Source organism: Carettochelys insculpta, chromosome 3 (genome assembly GCF_033958435.1).
Source record: "Carettochelys insculpta isolate YL-2023 chromosome 3, ASM3395843v1, whole genome shotgun sequence".
NCBI lineage: Eukaryota > Metazoa > Chordata > Testudines > Carettochelyidae > Carettochelys > Carettochelys insculpta.
The window spans coordinates 176,809,017-176,827,788 of NC_134139.1; the positions used below are offsets into that span (position 1 = coordinate 176,809,017).

The 18,772-nt window shown below is 42.4% G+C and overlaps 1 protein-coding gene across 2 annotated transcripts in view; it reads left to right on the forward strand.

The window, feature by feature from the left end:
• The window catches only part of RNF144A (ring finger protein 144A), a 116,267-nt gene extending 98,194 nt beyond the window's left edge, over positions 1-18,073 (forward strand). For both annotated transcript variants that reach the window (XM_074991229.1, XM_074991230.1), the window contains exons 6-8: positions 1,371-1,518; positions 4,584-4,673; positions 12,956-18,073. In XM_074991229.1, coding sequence (XP_074847330.1) covers positions 1,371-1,518; positions 4,584-4,673; positions 12,956-13,087 — 370 coding nt within the window. In that variant the 3' untranslated portion in view covers positions 13,088-18,073. The remainder of the gene's footprint in view (positions 1-1,370; positions 1,519-4,583; positions 4,674-12,955) is intronic.
• The last annotated feature ends 699 nt before the right edge of the window (positions 18,074-18,772 follow it).

An 18,772-nucleotide genomic window follows, 5' to 3' on the forward strand; every position in this document is an offset into this window, starting at 1 on the left:
TCGTGACCATTATGCCAGCAGCATTTTGTGCCAGCATTTGCTGGGAATGCGACTTGTAATTTGTGTTTTTTGAAATATTTTTCCATGGTATAGTTGTCACTGGTGTGTGTCTCCTCTGATCTGTCATTTAGGAAGTAGCAACCAAGTTGGAGTCATGACTTTGTCCAGTCCCCTCCCTCTCTTGTCATCATCCTATGGGAAATCTGCTAACCTCCTTTTATTGTGTTTGTACTACCCACTGGAGTAGCTGTTGTTACCTTTGTCTGAGGCACTGTCCTTTTCTCCTGACCGCTGAGTCTTAAAGCGTTCACCAAGCAGGAAGAGTTTGAAGACCCTTTCAGGAAACCAGGAAAGAAGATGTTCCTTGGCTGCCCTCTCACTCCTGAGCCTCGACATGGACCCACTCTGAGTGGAGTGACCCTGAACTTTTGTATGATGGGAATGCAGGCAGGAGTGAGATGGAGAAGCAGCTTTGTGAACCAGGTGCTTGTACTGAGACTCAACAGCTCCTTGTCAGATGGAGATAGATGCTATCATAGATAAGTCAGTTACCTGCAAGATCTCTGGCAATATTTATGTAGCAACTTATAACTGAGGGTGATCCCTCTCTTTCTGTCCTTTGGGATAGAAAGCAATGCACTAAGGCTGGTCTGGTTGAGCATTCTGGCATGCTGAGGGTATCGCCGTGTAAATAGGGAACTGTGCAAACTGGAGAAGGAGGGAAAGAGATGATGCCTATCCAAGAGAGGTGGGAGCTGGGAGCTTTAGATAGGTGCTCTCGATGGACCACTGAGGAGAATATAGATGCAGTTGCCCTGAACTGTGACAGAGGGAGACAGCCGTGGAGGAACAGGGTATCCAGGAAAACCCAGTGGACTTGGCTTGGAGAGCAGAGTCCTAGGGAAGAAGGCAGGAGACACTCAGTCTCTCCCTTTTGCTTCTCATACAGGGAATCCCTATGCCCTGGGGCCATATCTTGGGTCATCTGGGAACTGGCAGCCTCCCTGTTCACCACACTGGGATCCTTTCTGCTTCTTCTATAATAAAAGAGTAGGAGTCAAGAAGACAAGTAGGCTTGTATAAACCTGACTCCAGCTTGGTTTCACATGCTCAGCTGAGAAATATGTACACACGTCACCAGGTCTTAGAAAGTAATTGGTAGATGATAGAAGTGTGCATAGATGGTAAGTAGATAGCTGTTCTATAGGCACTGTAAAAATTAATTGTTGTACTAGATTTGCTTTCTTGGCATTGAACAACAAAACAAAAATAACAAATAAAATTAAAATGCAAGATTGATCTTTTTTAAAAAATTAGGCTATTTATTTTTGCTTCACACACCCATAAACTTATGCAAATATCTCCCACAGTTCTGTGCATAAAATGGAAGATGATGACGCTCCAATCAAACGCTGTCCAAAGTGCAAAGTTTATATTGAGCGAGATGAGGGTTGTGCCCAAATGATGTGTAAAAACTGCAAGCATGCCTTTTGCTGGTACTGTCTGGAGTCTCTTGATGTGAGTATACACTGGACGAATATTGTAAACATGCAAATTTATTACACAGACTGAAGATCGCCCTGTCCTCACTAGCTGCTTTTCACGGTCTGTTTCTTCTGAACTTTTTGTAAATCTACTGTAGCACCTACTTCTCTTCTAAAATGCCTGGGCAAGAACAGAACTGCACCTGAGTTGGTTACCTGAGAGTACTTGTGCACTTTATCCTACTTGCCTCCACCTCAAGAGCTGCTGTGCTGTTAACCTTTTGCATAAATGAGATGGAAAGAAGTTGAAATGTGAAATTTCCTGAAAACTGGTTTTCCTTTTGCCATCTCCAGGGTTTGTTTCTCACTTTTGTGTGTATGCAGTACAGTATTAAACACAATCAGATAGCTCCTTCCTGAAGAATTTCTACATAATGAGTGTTTGCAGGATGGGTCAGTTCTGCATGATGGCGTATGATAGCCTGAAATACAGAGTCACCTGTAGAATGCTAGTATTCCTTTTAGTGTTGAACTTCAGTTGTGAGAATTGTTTCTTCATATTGATTTGTTTTGGTTAGTGCATCTCTCCCGCAGGATAAAGTCAGAGAAAAACCCCACGTACTTGTGTCTAAAGAAAACATGTTCTGAAATCAGTAGGACTTTGATTTAACTCTAAAGCTGCTTCCTGTCTTGGGCTTAAACATTTTAAATGAGCCAGCAGCTTATTGTGCCCAAGCACTGGAGTATATATGATATGCTGCAACAGTTCCCACACATTAGCCAAGGATATGTTTTATTGCAAAATGTAGTTAACAATGGCAAAGGAAATGTTTTCATGTTCCAAAAATGTACCCTAAGTGTTCCAAATCCTGCAATTGTCATGTTTGAGTAACTACCTTACAAGTTTTAAATCATGGCCACTCCCATACTTAACTTAAAAACTAGAGGTTCCCAGTGCCTGCGTTGGTTGCTGTATTGAAATGTAGCCAATCGAGATCTAGAAGCAGATGCATCTTTCTCTGTAGAACTGTGCAGCTATCTGCCTTAGTTTGCTTTCCCACCTGCAGAATAAGTGCCACATTTGAGAGCCTTGGAATCCACGAAGTAGCTCTTCTGTTTGCGTGTTCTATACCTAACATGGCTGGCATTTTCAAAATCTGTTGCTTAAACTCCTATCTATTCATTTAAATAAGAAGGTTGGTTTTCAAAAGTGATGAGCACCAACTACTAAAGAACAAATCATGCCAGACCAATCTGATAGCTTTTTTGACAGGATAACAAGTCTTGTGGATAAGGGAGAAATGGTGGATGTGGCATACCTAGACTTTAGTAAGACATTACACACAGACTCTCATGATCTTCTTATGACTAAACTAAGCAAATACAACTTAGATGGGGCCACTATAAGGTGAGTGCATATCTGGCTGGATAACCATTCTCAGAGAGTAGTTATTAATGGTTCACAATCATGCTGGAAGAGCATAACAAGAGGGGTTCCACAGGGATCTGTTTTGGGACGAGTTCTGTTCAATATCTTCATCAACAATTTAGATACTGGCATAGAGAGTACGCTTATTAAGTTTGCAGATGATACCACGCTGGGAGAGGTTGCAAGTGATTTGAAGGATAGGGTCATTATTCAAAATGATTTGGACACACTGGAGAAATGGTCTTGAGGTAAAGAGGATGAAGTTTAATAAGGACAAATGTGAAGTATTCCACATAGGAAGGAACAATCAGCTTCATACACATAGAATGGGAAGCAACTGTCTAGGAAGGAGCACTGCGGAAAGGGATTTAGGGGTCATAGAGGACCACAACCTAAGTATGAGTCAACAGTGTGATGTTGTGATGATTCTGGGATGCATTAACAGAAGTGTTGCAAGCAAGACATGAGAAGTCATTCTTCTGCTCTACTCAGCACTCAGTAAGCCTCAATTGGAGTATTGTGTCTAGTTCTGCGCACCACATTTCAAGGAAGATATGGAGAAATTGGAGAAGGTCCAGAGAAGAGCAACAAGAATGATTAAAGGTCTAGAGAACATGAGCTGTGACAAAAGACTGAAAGAACTGGGCTTGTTTAGTTTAGAAAAGAGAGGACTTAGAGGGAACATGATAGCAGTTTTCAAGTACCTCAAAGAGGGTTGCAAAGAGGAGGGAGAAAAGTTGTTCTCCTTGGCCTCTGAGGATAGGATAAGGAGCAATGGGCTTAAACTGAAGCAAGGCAGGTTTAGCTCAGACATTAGGAAAAACTTCCTACCTGCAAGGTGGTTAAACACTGGAATAAGTTACGTAGGGAGGTTGTATAATCTCCATTGCTGGAGATTTTTAAGAGGCAGTTAGATAGACATCTGTCAGGGATGGTCTAGACAATGCTTGGTCCTGCTGAGAGGGCAGGGAGCTGGACTTGATGACCTCTCAAGGTCCCTTCCAGCTGGTGTTCTATGATTCTATTTTATTGACCTCAATGGTGGTCCACAGCACCTATGAAAACCAGATTACTTAGTAAGTTTCTTGAATTGTGGCAGATTTGAGAATTCTTTTATCCTTATGATTCTTGAGATCCAGTAGCTTTGCTAGACAAGGAAATCCAAATGATCTGATATAAAATAGGGAAAAGGATGAGGGGCGGAGGAATTCCATCTTGACTTGATGTGTATGGATGTCTAAAAGACATGAAAGTAGAGATATTAGTTCTTCGTTCATTGTTCATCTGCTGGTATCTTCTTGCTGAAAGGTTCCCACAGTGCTTTATGCTGATCTTCATTGGCCTCTCTGCCTGACATAGCACAACTCATTCCCTTTATCACCAAAATGTATTTTATTTGTATTATGTTAATGTTATGAAATGATTTCCAACTAACCTAGTGGGGAGCAGCTCTGGAAAGGGCTATTTGTCCCTGATCCGTGTGATGATGTGAATCCAAATGTAGTTGGTTTTCCCACTCTGAAACTTTTCTCTTCATCTTCAGTGCTTTGCTGGGAGAGTCAAACTTATTCCCTTCTGTATGAGTGAATTTTGCTGCCACAGTCTGCTCCGTGCTGATAGAAAGAGAGACCCTTTATTAATTGCCAATGTTTATGTTTCATGTTTCATAGGATGATTTCCTCCTTATACATTATGACAAAGGACCTTGTCGAAACAAGTTGGGTCATTCCAGGGCATCTGTTATCTGGCACAGAACACAAGTAGGTGCAGCACTTTTTAAAAGTTCACAGTAAAATGGTGTTTTTCTCTCAGTTGTTTCTCCATAGAGATCAAAACAAGCACGTGAATCTAAGGCGAAGTCTACCCCTAAGCTACCCTGTAGCAGCACTTTTAAGTGAAAGTATGGCCACTGCAGCAGTGCAGGGAGAGTGCTGTCCCAGACGCCCTGCATGAGCCTGCTGAATGAGCCTCCTGGGAGCCCATTTACGCTAGGGTGACCATATTTCCCTAAGCCAAATACAGTACACCTGGTAGAATTGCTCGGACTTCAGCGAGTTCAATGCAAATCAGTCAGATCTAAGCAGTACAAATGTTCAAAATAACATTACATTTCCTGAGCACCTTTTAAAAGCACATGCTACATTGTTAAAAGTAGTAGGTAAAAAAATAAAAATATGTGTTTACAATTAAACAGTTACTGCTCTTTAGAAGTGCTGCCTTGTCCTCATCTCACTGTCCTCCAGTACGTGATGATTCCTGTAGACTGTATTTGGCACATGAAGCAATTTTTCCAAGAGGTTCTTCTCCCTGACTGCAGGGGTGGCTTCGCAGCCATGAACACCAGGACTGTAGCCCAGCAGAGAAGGGGGCCAGCTGTGGGGGGGCTGGCTGTCCCACACTGGGGGGGGGGTCCCTGGCTGCCTTGTGCAATGGGGCACTAGGAATGGGGCTGCAGCCCCACAGAGGAGGGGGAGAGGGCTCCACCGCTGCCCCACACCAAAGGATGCTGGGAACTGGCTGCCTCCCTGCTGCAGGGGAGCTCCCTGGCTACCCCAGGCTGCTGGCAACCAGGGCTGTCACCCTGCAGGGGAGCTCCTAGGCTCTGGGGTGGTTACCCTGCAAGCGCTGCAACTTTGGTCGGGGTGGCTCCCCAGCTGCAGCTGCTCTATACTGTGGGGTCTGGGAATGGGGCTGCTGTCCTGCAGGGGAGCTCCCTGGCTCCAGGGGTGGTTGCCCTGTGAGAGCTGCAGCCCTCTGGCATTCCCTGGCTGCCCCATGCCTCAGAGCACCAAGAAGAGTGCTGCCACCCTTCAGGTTCGGCCCCCAGCTGCCCAGTGCCTCAGGGCACCTGGAACGGTTCGGCTCCCGGCTGTCCCATGCTCCGGGTCACCAGGGAAGTGACTTCTGCTCTGCCCTGGTGGGGGAGCTCCCTGGCTGCAGAGGTCAGCTGCCCCACAGGAGGATGGGGGTGGGCTCATTACCTGAAGGATGGCTGCTCCGCAGGGTTAGGGCTCCCCGGCTCCATGGATAACTGTGCTGCAGCAGGGATGGGGCTGCCTCTCTGGAGTGGTCTCCCTGGCTGCAGGGGCAGGTACTCCATGGAGCGGTGCCAGGTACCCTAATATTAAACAAGGAGTGGGGAGAAGCACATTGCTCCTCCCCAGACCCAACATAACCTGCTTTACTCTGTGGCAGGGCCCCTGGCATCCTCTCCTGCTGCTGCCTATATACCTGGCTAGTCAGTATGGTACTGTACATGCTCTCTGGCCAGCCCTTGGTTGATTTTACCTGCAGCTGCACTGATGGGAGGAAGGGCAGCTCAGTGGGGGGACTGAATATATGGGACAATTATCACTTTTATTAAAATAAGTTGAGACACATACCTAAAACATGGAACCGTCCCAGTGAAAACGGGAAGGATGATCACACTGATTTACACTGGCTCTTTACAGCTCTGTAACTTGCTGTGCTTAGCGGGGATTTTTTTCACAGTCCTGAGCAAGAAAGTTGCAGTGCAGTTAAAGTGGCAGCATCGAGTTATGCTAAGTGTCGTAACCATTCAGTAGCAAAGGGAAGGGCATTGTGGTACAAGGATTGACTTCCCATTATTCCTTAGTAATGTCTGACTCCTTCCTGGATTTCGACTCCTATCAGACATGTCTGATTTAAGTAGGACTGATTGAGTCCCTGGCTGGCTGGATCTGCATGGACGATAGGTTGAATCCTCCTCTGGTGTGAGTCAAGCAGTAAAGAACCAATCATGAAGAAGGGGTTTTTGTATCCTGTCCTCCTCCTTCACCTGCTGCAGATTTTCAGTCTCTCCCTGTTTCTTAGTGAAGAAGGCAACAAGTGTATTTCACTGAGGTGCCCTCTTTTTGGCATCTGCTTTAAGAAATGTGGAGGATGTGGCATGTACGTTGGTGGGGGCAGTAAGCTTGCAGGGGTAAAAGCGGAGACAGTTCCACCTCCTGCTGGTGCTTGATGTGAGCTGTTGGAATAGAACTTGGAACTTCTGTGTTTCTAGCTTTATGGGAATCTGCAAGGCAGCTGAGTCCTGTCTTCTTATGGCGAATGCCTCAGTGCAAGTAGCTTTTGCTTTCTTTTTATATATAAATAAGGTAGAGAACATTTGACACACAAACAATCTGTAAAATTGCCCCAAATTTGCTGAAGTTTAATGATCACTAAAACAGACAGAAACTGAATAAAAAGAACTCTTTTCACAAATATTTGCCCATGTCTATTTCTTCCATCATTGCTGCATGGTGTTGTGGTGTAATTAGTTACATGACTGATGTTGCTGGTGCTGCTAATGAGGAAGACCCTACCCCAAGAATTCTCATTCTATGCCAGATCAGTGAGCACTGCAGTTGTTAAGCCTTCTTGGAATATTAACCAAGCAGAGGGTAACATGACAGCATCATGCCTTTCACTTTGATGTTGTGCAAGTGTTGTGCTTCCAGTAAAAAATCACTTCTAGACATAACACATACTAGGGCATAACCTAGTGTTCTACAGCAGCCTGGTGAGTCCAATGGAAAATGTATTGCTGATGCTCACCAGATAACCTGTTCATCTGATTGTAAAAATCCTGGTTAAGATGGCATATCTGGGCTGAATGGAGAATGTAATCTAGCTTCCTGTCTGACTGTAATGAGCACTGTTTGCCAGTCTACTATATTGTTAAATGTAACCTTGTTTCTCCTCAGCTAATGGTGCATCATAGTGCAGAGTGAGAAGATCCAGTAGGCATAGTATACTTAGATTTCCAGAAAGCCTTTGACATGGTCCCTCACCAAAGGCTCTTATGTAAATTAGGTGGTCCTGGGATAGGAGGAAAGATCCTTTCATGGATTGGGAACTGGTTAAAAGATAGGAAACAAAGGGTTGGAATAAATGGTAAATTTTCACAATGGAAGGGGGTAACTAGTGGTGTTCCCCAAGGGTTGGTCCTGGGACCAATCTTGTTCAACTTATTCATCAATGATCTAGAGGAAGGGGTAAGTAGTGAGGTGGCAAAGTTTGCAGATGACACCAAACTGTTCAGGATAGTCAAAACCAAAGCAGACTGTGAAGAACTTCAAAAAGATCTCAGCAAACTGAGTGATTGGGCAGCAAAATGTCAAATGAAATTTAATGTGGGTAAGTGTAAGGTAAGGCACATTGGGAAAAATAACCCCAATTATACATACAATATGATGGGGGCAAATTTAGCTACAACAGATCAGGAAAGGGATCTTGGAATTATAGTGGATAGTTCTCTGAAAACATCCACGCAGTGTGCAGCGGCAGTCAGTAAAGCAAATAGGATGTTAGGAATAATTAAAAAACGGATAGAAAATAAGACAAAGAATATTTTACTTCCCCTATTTAAAACTGGTATACCCACATCTTGAGTACTGAGTGCAGATGTGGTCTCCTCACCTGAAAAAAGATATATTGGCGTTAGAAAAGGTTCAGAAAAGGGCAACTAAAATGATTAAAGTTTTGGAAAGGGTCCCGTATGAGGAGAGGCTAGAGAGACTGGGACTTTTCAATCTAGAAAAGAGGAGACTGAGGGGCGATATGATAGAGGTATATAAAATCACAAATGGTGTGGAGAAAGTGAATACAGAAAAGTTATTTACTTGTTCCCATAATATAAGAACTAGAGGACACCAAATGAAATTAATGGGTAGCAGGTTCAAAATTAATAAAAGAAGGTTTTTCTTCACCCAGCACACAGTCAACCTGTGGAACTCCTTGCCAGAGGACGCTGTGAAAGCCAGGACTCTAACAGAGTTTAAAAAAGATCTTGATAAATGTTTGGAGGTTAGGTCCATAGATGGCTATTAACAAGGGGTAAGGTAGGTGACTGGCCTTTTGTCAAAGGCGGGAAATGGATGGCAGAAGACAAATCACTTGATCATTGTCTTCGGTTCACCTCTTCTGGGGCACCTGGCATTGGCTACTGTCGGCAGACAGGATACTGGGCTAGATGGACCTTTGGTCTGACCCAGTATGGCCGTTCTTATGTTCTTATGATAGCCCATACACCATTAACCAGGTGCAATCCCCAAAAATCACTTTGGGCTGCAACTCAGTAGCATTTAAAGGAAGCTCAGAGAAGTGTCTATGCTTTACTTGCACCCTTTGGTGTCAGCAGGTGCCCCAGATACTTTAAACACAGATGCATCCGATTAGCTCCCTATCTGGCCAAGGATGCGTGAAGAAAGGTGCTTAAACATAAGATTTTAAAGCAATTGTTTTCAGAAAATAAATAAAATTAGGGCATAGAAGTTTGAGATTCATATCCTTGGAGAGCTGCAGCCAAGTATTTTATTTAGAAATAAAATTATTGTCTTATATTACATAATAAAGCGATGGGCCACTTCACTCCTCAAACTTAAGTTTGTTCAGCAGCGCCACCTGCTGAAAACAGTTGGCTTTTGGCCCTGGAATAAAAAAATAACTGCATGAATAAAATTGGAGAAAGAAATCCACAGTGTTCAGGAAGAAAAATAGTCCCTGTTAGAGCAGCATTAATTTAAATTCAGAGGATGTTTTATACATTATGGTAAATTAAATATTTGCCAATTAATTGGCGTGTTTAGCATCTGACGAGAGCTGGGAGAATTCCTAATAAATTATATGATTTGTATTACTCTAGTTTGCATTCCTGTAATGCCCAGGGAACCATAGCATTCAAATGGCAATTGTTCACAAACGGATGATTTTTCTCAGGTATTCGTTATTCACAATTATTCTGTGAGAATTTCTCAGTGGGTTTCCTGAATGACTTGCAGACCTGCTGCAGTAAGCAGGCCTTCCAAAACCTGCTCTCTTGTTTGCTTAGGGGAAGTGGGAAGCTTTCTCACGCCATTAGAATCAGCTTAAAAAATTAACCTTCCAAATGTGAAAGGAGTGGGAACCAAAGAAGGAGTTGCCTTGCTTAAGTGTGTGGTGCTTCTGTTTCCCAGAGTAGAGCCCAGCAACCCAAGCTAAAATGGAGAGGACCCAGCTACATATGGGGTGAGGAGGATCATAAAACAATCTGACCCATCAGGCTGGGTTTGGTCCCTTCTGATTGCTTTCTGCCCCGGGGGTCAGTGCGGCAGCAGCATGCTCCACTCCTGCTGACCACTGCCAACTTGTTACAGTATGTGTGCTATGGTGTGAGAGTACATCGAGACCCAGTGCTCCTCACTTTCCAGAGTGCCCTGTACAGCAGGGAGCAGCAGCAAGGAGAGTGGGGTTAACAGCAGCCATGCTGACCCCATGGGCTGGAGGAATCGGGGGAGTGTTGGGTTTGGTTTGGAAAACAATTCAACTTTCTCAAGCTTGGTTTGGGCAGGTTGCTTCTGAATTGGCCTTAAAAATTAGGCCCGAGCTGTCAGTTTCCACTGCTGCTGTTAGGAAGGCTGTGAGCATCAGTGAAGCTGCTGAGAAATGGGTCAGTTTCACTTTGGTGCTGCACTGGAACTGTCTGCATAGCAGCGGGCACTAAAGCTGTTCATTGAGAAGGGCTCAAAAAAGGAGGCTGTGGGAGAAATAGACCCACCCACCACCTTGCAGCAGGCAGGAAGCTGAGGGAGAAGTAGACTATGCTTGGGTCTGCAGTCGCCATGGAAGATTGAACCCTTAGGTTCGATCTTCCAGGGTGCCTTGCAAAACAGTGCATTCTGGGCTGAATGTTGACCCTGGAACTCCTTGTGAGCAGTAAGATTAAGGAATGCCGACAGGAGGAGGCAATCTGCCGTGGGGACAGGGACAAATATTGACAGCTGCATAATCTAATTTTGCTACGCAATTGGCATATATAAAATTGTGTGGCAGATGTTGATATTTGAGTGTAGACCCAGCCTATGGTGAGATAACTCTGACATTCTAATAGCTGTCTGGCAGCCTAGGGGTTGGAGGAAAGAGCTGGAAAGAAAAAAAGAAAAAGGAATACTCCTCCTTTCCATCAATCAGAGGAGAGGAGACAGAGGGGAATCAAATTTATTATGTACCCACTAGCCAGGACCTGATGCAGGTTTTGATGCCTCAGAGAAAAGTCCCAGAGACTGCTTCTTGGTAGAAAATCTTCCCCCTTCCTATCAACTGTATGAGTGATTGTATTTGGTTACTTCAGTGACAGAGGGAAGAAAAAGGATCTCAAACTTTAGTTATGTTGACAAATGCAGTGCTTAGCAACCTCAGCTGTATAAAGATTTTAATCTTCTTTCAAAGGAACTTTAAAAAATGCATGCTTACTGCTTGCAGACAGCATGTGATTACGTTAAAATGTCAGCCAACATTTCATAGAACTGCTTGTGTAGGGATAGGTGCTATAGAAATAGCTAAGATGGCTTCCTGCTGAATTTTAAATAGCTTGAGACCAAATATTTGCTCTCTGGAAGAAAGTGTCCCTTTCTGAATACCTGTTAGAATCTGCAAGTGGAACTTCCCTAATAGAAACATTTGCCACCAGCAGCAGCAGAATTCTTCAAACACCGCAGACACCAGAGGCTTAAAATTCAAATTTTATGGATGAAAAAAAGGAGAAAGGGAGAGAGAAATAGTCACTTGCGTTGAATAGGAGTGGCCAGGTATAGCAGACATAACATAGCCATCCCGGTCTTTTTGATCAACGCAAATTAACGCTTGCTTAATCTCTAGCATGTAGGTGGCTCATTGTGAATTCTGATTGATATAGTGGAAGAGGACCATTGCAGTCTTGTAACTATTTCCTCAAGATTAGAGCCTGCTACCATTTTCCCATTCTGAAAATTAATACAGTAAACTCTTTCGTATATGGCAGCACCGGGACCGGGAGGTTGCTGGATATTGAAATATTCTGAATAATAGAGAGGTATACCTAGCAATGCATAACACTAAAGAAAAACAAGATTAGATATTAAGAAACAAACAGAAAACTATGCAGAGTACTTTATTTACCAACAACAGTAGTATTGCACACTGTAAATTTATCCTGTATTTACTGTATTTATTTGTATTCATTTTCACTATACTGCACTTATAGAAAAGATAACTAAAATTTGCAACAAACCTCACTGCCAACTCTGCTCACATATCTACACCAACGATATCATCACAGAACCTAATATCAACCACATCATCAGGGGCTCTTTCACCTGCACATCTACTAATATAATACATGCCATAATGTGCCAGCAATTCCCCATTGCCGTATACATTGGCCAAACTGGATAGTCTCTATGTAAAAGAATAAATGGACATAAATCAGACATTAGGAAAGGTAACATGCAAAATCCTGTAAGACAACACTTCAGTCTCCCTGGACACTCAGTAACAGATTTAAAAGTAGCAGTCCTACAACAAAAAAGTTTCAAAAATAAAATGGAAAAAGAAATTTCAGAGCTGCAATTCATTTGCAAATTTGACTCCATTAACCAAGGACTGAACAGAGACTGAGAGTGGTTGGTCCATTACAAAAGCAGTTTCTCCTCTCTCGATGTTCACACCTTCACATTAGTAACTGACAATGGGCCACGTCACCCCTGACTGAACTGACCTGTTTTCTCCTTTCTTGATGTTCACAACTCCACATTAACTGCTGATAATAGGCCATATCCACCTGGACTGAATAGACCTTGTCAGCTCTGGCCCTCCCCTTTACTGAGACCCCCTCTTTAAACCCTCCTCTGAAACCCCACCACTCATGCATCTGACAAAGTGGGTCTTTGCCCACGAAAGCTTATGCTCCAAAATATCTGTTAGTGTATGAGGTGCCACCAGACTTCTTGTTGTTTTTAAAATTTACTTGTGGTTAAAATGGTGGTTATTTGAAGGTTCTGGATAATAGAATGCCAGATATAAAAGAGTTTACTGTAATCATCTTGCCAGCTGTAGTTGTATATGAAAGACATGAATCTTCTGTGATGTGTAACTGTGGTGAAATCTCTGTTGAAGTCCATGGGAGTCAGGCTATTGACTTCAGTGGGGCCAAGATTTCTCCCTGAGGGCATTGACTTTGTGTTGAACTTGACCCCCCTGCTGTGCCGTACTGATGCATGCCATTGTTCCTTATTTTTTTCAGGTGGTTGGAATCTTCGCAGGATTTGGTCTACTGCTCTTAGTGGCCTCACCTTTCCTTTTACTTGCTACCCCATTTGTCCTTTGCTGCAAGTGCAAATGTAATAAAGGAGATGATGACCCTCTACCTACCTAGATTATGAGAAGATGGGATTCATCACACGTTTTCCCCCCTCTTGCACTTACATTGTTGTAGCCTTACTTGCCCGATTCCATTTTTCTGTGACAGTGCCATGATTCCCAGAACTGTTGTTAGTGCAATTACATAGTCCAAGTACCAGTAGTCAAGTCAGGTAGTAGAAGGCAAGTCAGGAGGATGTTGTGGAACAAGATAAGTATCTGAAATTAAGAGATGAAGATACTGTAGGTAAAACAAGTAGTTTCATGTTCCCCTCCAAATGCTTTATTGGTGACTAGGAACTGTGCTGTTTTACATCAGCAAAACAATCAAAAAATAAATCAAATCTCATTTTTTCACATATATGTTTGCATCTAAATGAGATGTTTTATTCATATTCCTATATGAATCACAGGTCATTTAAATGTGGCTTTAGTATATCTGTTTATTACAACTGTGTTTTTATTAATACTGCTGTGGCAAAAAAAAAAACAAAAAACTTTTTAGTACTTATTTTTTCAAAGGATAGTGGAAATCAGTAAGGTGCATATTGGCCATCATATGCCTTTCTTGATTTTTGGGGAGGGTACAGCTGGAATTGCTGCCTTCCAGGAATTATAGGAAGTCTCACATACTGTTTTTTTTATCAGAAGTACATTTAAAAAATGAATATATGAACGCTGTGAGGTTGAGTGGTGTCACAAACCTGCTCCCTAATGAGGTACTTTAAAAAATGTACAGTTCATATCGATTATCACTGGATCACCAGTCTTTTTCTGAATGGTTAACTTTTCTGTTATTAAGGAGTCTGCTACACTTACAGGGCTACATAACTTCTAATCCAGGTATCTGAATCTTTTATTTATATATTAAAATCCTAATTAAACCAAATGTGTAAATATCAGTGTTGTTGAATATTTGGAAGTTCAAGATAGCTTGCTTCTGTCTTAAAGGCAGGCTTGTGAAAAAAAAAAGTACAGGATTTATTTTGTTTATCAGCTGATGCTTAGCTCAGCTATGATTTCTTTCTTTAAATATATGAAAAATGCTGAACTTCCATATAGTTAGTAATAAGAACAGCTGGGGTATTTTTGAAAGAGCTAACATTTATAGTATATTCTCTATTTTCCAGAGTGTGTATTGTGTAATGTGTGCCGTTAATAATCATACTGTGAGAAAACAAAACACATTTCTTTATAAGGATTAGTTTGTTTTGTTTTGACATTACATGGTATGAGGACTTTTTTTTTCCCCCAAGGGCGGGTAATTTTGCAATGTTGTAAGTTTCCAGGGTAGTAAAATGTCTAAATCAACATATATCTAATATGCAGAAATTACTCTTCTGCAATATTTTGTGGAAAACAGTAAGACCCCCTTTTGTAAATTCAGGCTTCAAAAACAGCAAAAGAATCTGACAAAAATGTAATGTTATGACTGTGGTCATGGAATTGGGTACATACGGGCAGATTTGCATCCAAATGGAGCCCACTGTTGTGCAGAACATGCAAGTGGAAGTTGAGTTGTGTTTAAGAAACTAAAGATACAACGGAGTAGGAAACAACGCAAATTTGTGTGAAATCAGTGGAGCTCATCACCAAAGACACAGTGGTCAGCCATAACACAAAAAATATTTTTTTGTTTGCTTTGGCTGTTTCTACACATGCCACTTCCTTTGAAATGCTAACAAATGGCCCGAAATATGCTGCTGAGGCACGGATGCAAATTCCCCACACTTCATGAGCATAAGGCCACGTGATTTGGAGTCCGGAAGATGTTCTTCCGGACTCCAAAACGCCATTTAGAAGCGTGGCCCCTGGAGATCCTGCGGGTTTTTTTTTAAACTTTTTTTTTTTTGCTTAGCTATTCAGAAACAACCAGTGAGGGCTGAATGACACCCAAGAGCTTATCACTAGAGTAGGGATATTTTGATTAGACACCACTATTGAGGCCAGTCTAGCTGCATCTACACGTGCACGCTACTTCGAAGTAGCGGCACCAACTTCAAAATAGCGCCCGTCGCGTCTACACGCGTCGGGCGCTATTTCGAAGTTAATTTCGACGTTAGGCAGCGAGACGTCGAAGTCGCTAACCTCATGAGGAGACAGGAATAGCGCCCTACTTCGATGTTCAACATCGAAGTAGGGACAGTGTAGACGATCCGCGTCCCGCAACATCGAAATTGCCGGGTCCTCCATGGCAGCCATCAGCTGGGGGGTTGAGAGACGCTGTCTCTCCAGCCCGTGCGGGGCTCTATAGTCACCGTGTGCAGCAGCCCTTAGCCCAGGGCTTCTGGCTGCTGCTGCTGCAGCGGGGGATTCATGCTGCATGCACAGGGTCTGCAACTCGTTGTCGGCTCTGTGTATCTTGTGCTGTTTAGTGCAAGTGTGTCTGGGAGGGGCCCTTTAAGGGAGCGGCTGGCTGTTGAGTCCGCCCTGTGACCCTGTCTGCAGCTGTGCCTGGCACCCTTATTTCGATGTGTGCTACTGTGGCGTGTAGACGTTCCCCCGCTGCGCCTATTTCGATGTGGTGCTGCGCAACGTCAATGTTGAACATCGACGTTGCCAGCCCTGGAGGACGTGTAGACGTTATTCATCGAAATAGCCTATTTCGATGTCGCCACATCGAAATAGGCTACTTCGATGTAGGCTTCACGTGTAGACGTAGCCTCTCAGTCCAGCTCTTAAAGTGTACGTCCTTATTGCAAAAGACTAATTGAATTAGGAAAGCACCCTGATTCACGATACCACATAACTCCACCACTGGAGGAATAACTAAATTTTCCACATCTGGGGCAGGTTGTCAAGGTAGGAGGGCTTGAACTCTGGCCCTTATTCTTCAATATGAGCTGCACAGGGCAGATGCAGTTGCAGTATTACAGAATCTGTGAGGCCCTTAAATAGAGAACTTCACTCCCAGCAGGGGTCAGTGACACCTTTGCAGAGCACTACCTTTACATCAGTAATTAAAGGGGAGAAAAACAGGCTGCATTGTAGATATAAACATTTTTAAAAGCGACAAGAATCCCCGTGGCACCTTATAGACTAATAGTATCTTGGTGCATAAGCCTTCGTGGGCAAAGACCCACTTCATCAGATGCATGAGTGGGAGGGTGGTTTCAGAGGGGTATTTAAAGAGTTAGTTACAATTGATGATTAGCATTAATATGGACACAAATGACTGGGTTTATCTGATCCTATCCAACATACATGATTGTGTAGAATTGCAGCATGCTTGGGTACACTGTGTAGCTTTTTGGGCTTCTCAGCTAATAAATCTGGATATTCAGGTAATTATGTGTGTATATTCACAAAACGTGCTGTAACTGCTTTTAGGCATCTGAATATCATACCCTTACATCTTATTCTTGAATGTTCAGTTTTGTTTCCTAAGTGTGGATGTCTTCAGTAATCACTGATCTACAAGTTTTGTTGATGCTCTGGCATTTACTACCCTGAAATTAGACTGTAAGTGAAGCATGTATTGTTTTAAACTCTGACATTACTACATCAGAATAGTAGGTTTAAATAAGTTAATGCCTTTGTTGCATTTCTAAGGAAACTATTATTTATAACAGATTTCAGATAATCTGTTATAAACCTTTGTCCGAAAAATTGAGATTCACTGCATGGTTTCTATTGAGTTGCAGATCTATCCTACTTCATTTGCATTGCCTTAAAAGCTTCTTTTAGTGGAGTTTAACAGAGCACATGGTTTGCATGCTCTGTTTGGAAGGATGAGTTTCTTGTGGTTAGAGCAAGCCAGAGTGGGGTCAGAACTCCAGTGTGTGTGTGTGCGCGTGTGGGCATGCGCACGCATCATGCACGTTTATTTGGGTCTCCCGCTGCAGCCCTACTGTTGACTTGGGGCTCAGGCCTGTTCCCACTGAAGAGAGTAGCAAAGCTCTCATTAACTTCAGTGGGAGCAGGATTGGGTCCTCACAGTGACCTTGTACAAGTCCCATATCCTCTCTTTGTCTCTGTTTACCCATCTGTAAAATAAGTGAAACAATGTTCACCTACCTCACAGGGTTGTTGTGGGGTTTCATTATTTTTAAAGCTCTTTGAGATCCTCTGATGGAGGACACTAGGTAAAGTACTTAGCAGTGTTATTTTCTGTTAGTATTTCTGTTATTTCTAACTATCTTCACTGAGGAGCCTTATATTGTATCATTCAAAGTTCTGTTTTTTTCAGGCATCATATTCTTTCCTAGAATACTTATTTTAAAATCATGATGGATCACAAAGAAGAAGTGAATAGCAGTATTTGTGGCATACGATTAATAACCTGTCAAGCAGAAAGTATTTAAAATTAAGAAGCCTGAAATATTTTCTCTGAAGAAGGAAGAGGGAAACAATATATGTAGATCAGAAAAAGATATTACATTTTGTGGATTGGAAAAAAAAAGTGGAGTTTTGTGTATTTCATAGGTTCTCCCTTTTCTATTAAAGATATGCATGTATTTAATAAAAAGCCATTCTTCATTCTGGTAATGTACAATATGCATAAAGCTTCATGGCAGTTTGCTTTTTGAAACCAAACACGATACATTTCATATATATTCTAAAATCCCTTCTGAAAATGGACAGAACATAGAAGTTGTCATGCAGAGTGACGCAAAAGATACCAAGAAAAGCCTGCATCACTGTTTCTTTGCTAAGTAATGCATGCTGTTTTGTTTAAAGCCCTGTGATCTTCATCGTTGCTTTGATTTGTGTATCTCTTACAGAATTCCAGAAACATTAAGTACAGGTATGTGCTACATCACTGAACCTTTCTTGCTCCTTTTACTATGGATGTATTTTAATCTTGTATAGCGATAAGCATGAAGGAGTCATGCGTATGTACAAATGATGATGTACTTGACCAGTGTAAAAATAAGTTCTGTTTATGTATTTGAAATGTAAGTACTTTTCGTGCCACTAACACTGTGATGTATAAAAGAGCTGTTGAATGCCTTTTAATGTTGTGTTTTGTACTTTGAACCATACTGAAAGTTTAATTTGTAATTTCAATAGATATTTTAAAAGAATGTGTCTCCTGTAATTCTTCAGAGTAAGTAATTTGTAATTTATCAGTACACTTTAAAGAAACTAGAAGTAGTTTCAATAATTATATATAGTGTCTACTCCTTCCAGCAGAACAGAGAATGCACTCAATATGAGTCTGATCCAGTAATCACTTCAGTCAGTCGGAGTATGGCTTAATGGCTTAATTTGATGCTCAGAGCATCTGTTTGAAATACCTGTAATCCAAAGCACCACAGATTCAAATCACAGCAAGGTCAGCTTTGTCCATAACTTTTCCCACAGTGGGCACTTTGAGTTGCTGTCTGTTCAGAGTCTGGGTGTTTCATGTTGTTGCAAAAAATGGTCATGCTGGGTCAGTATAACCATCCGTTTAGCCCAGTTTCCTGTCTCTGGTAGCAGCTGGTGCCAGATGTTTCAGAGGAGTGAACAGAATAATGCAGCTTATAAAGTACTATCTGTCCTGTCACCCAGTTCCAGCTTCCAGAGGTTTAGGTGCATCCAGAGCACAGGATTGTGTCTCTGACCATGTTGGCTAATAGTCTGTGATGTCCTCTGTGGACTTATCTAACTCTCTTTTGAACCCAATTATACGTTTGGCCTTCACAATGTCTCTGGCATCAAGTTTCACAGGTTGTCTGTGTGTTGTGTGAAGCACTTTGATGTGGTTTGGTTGTTT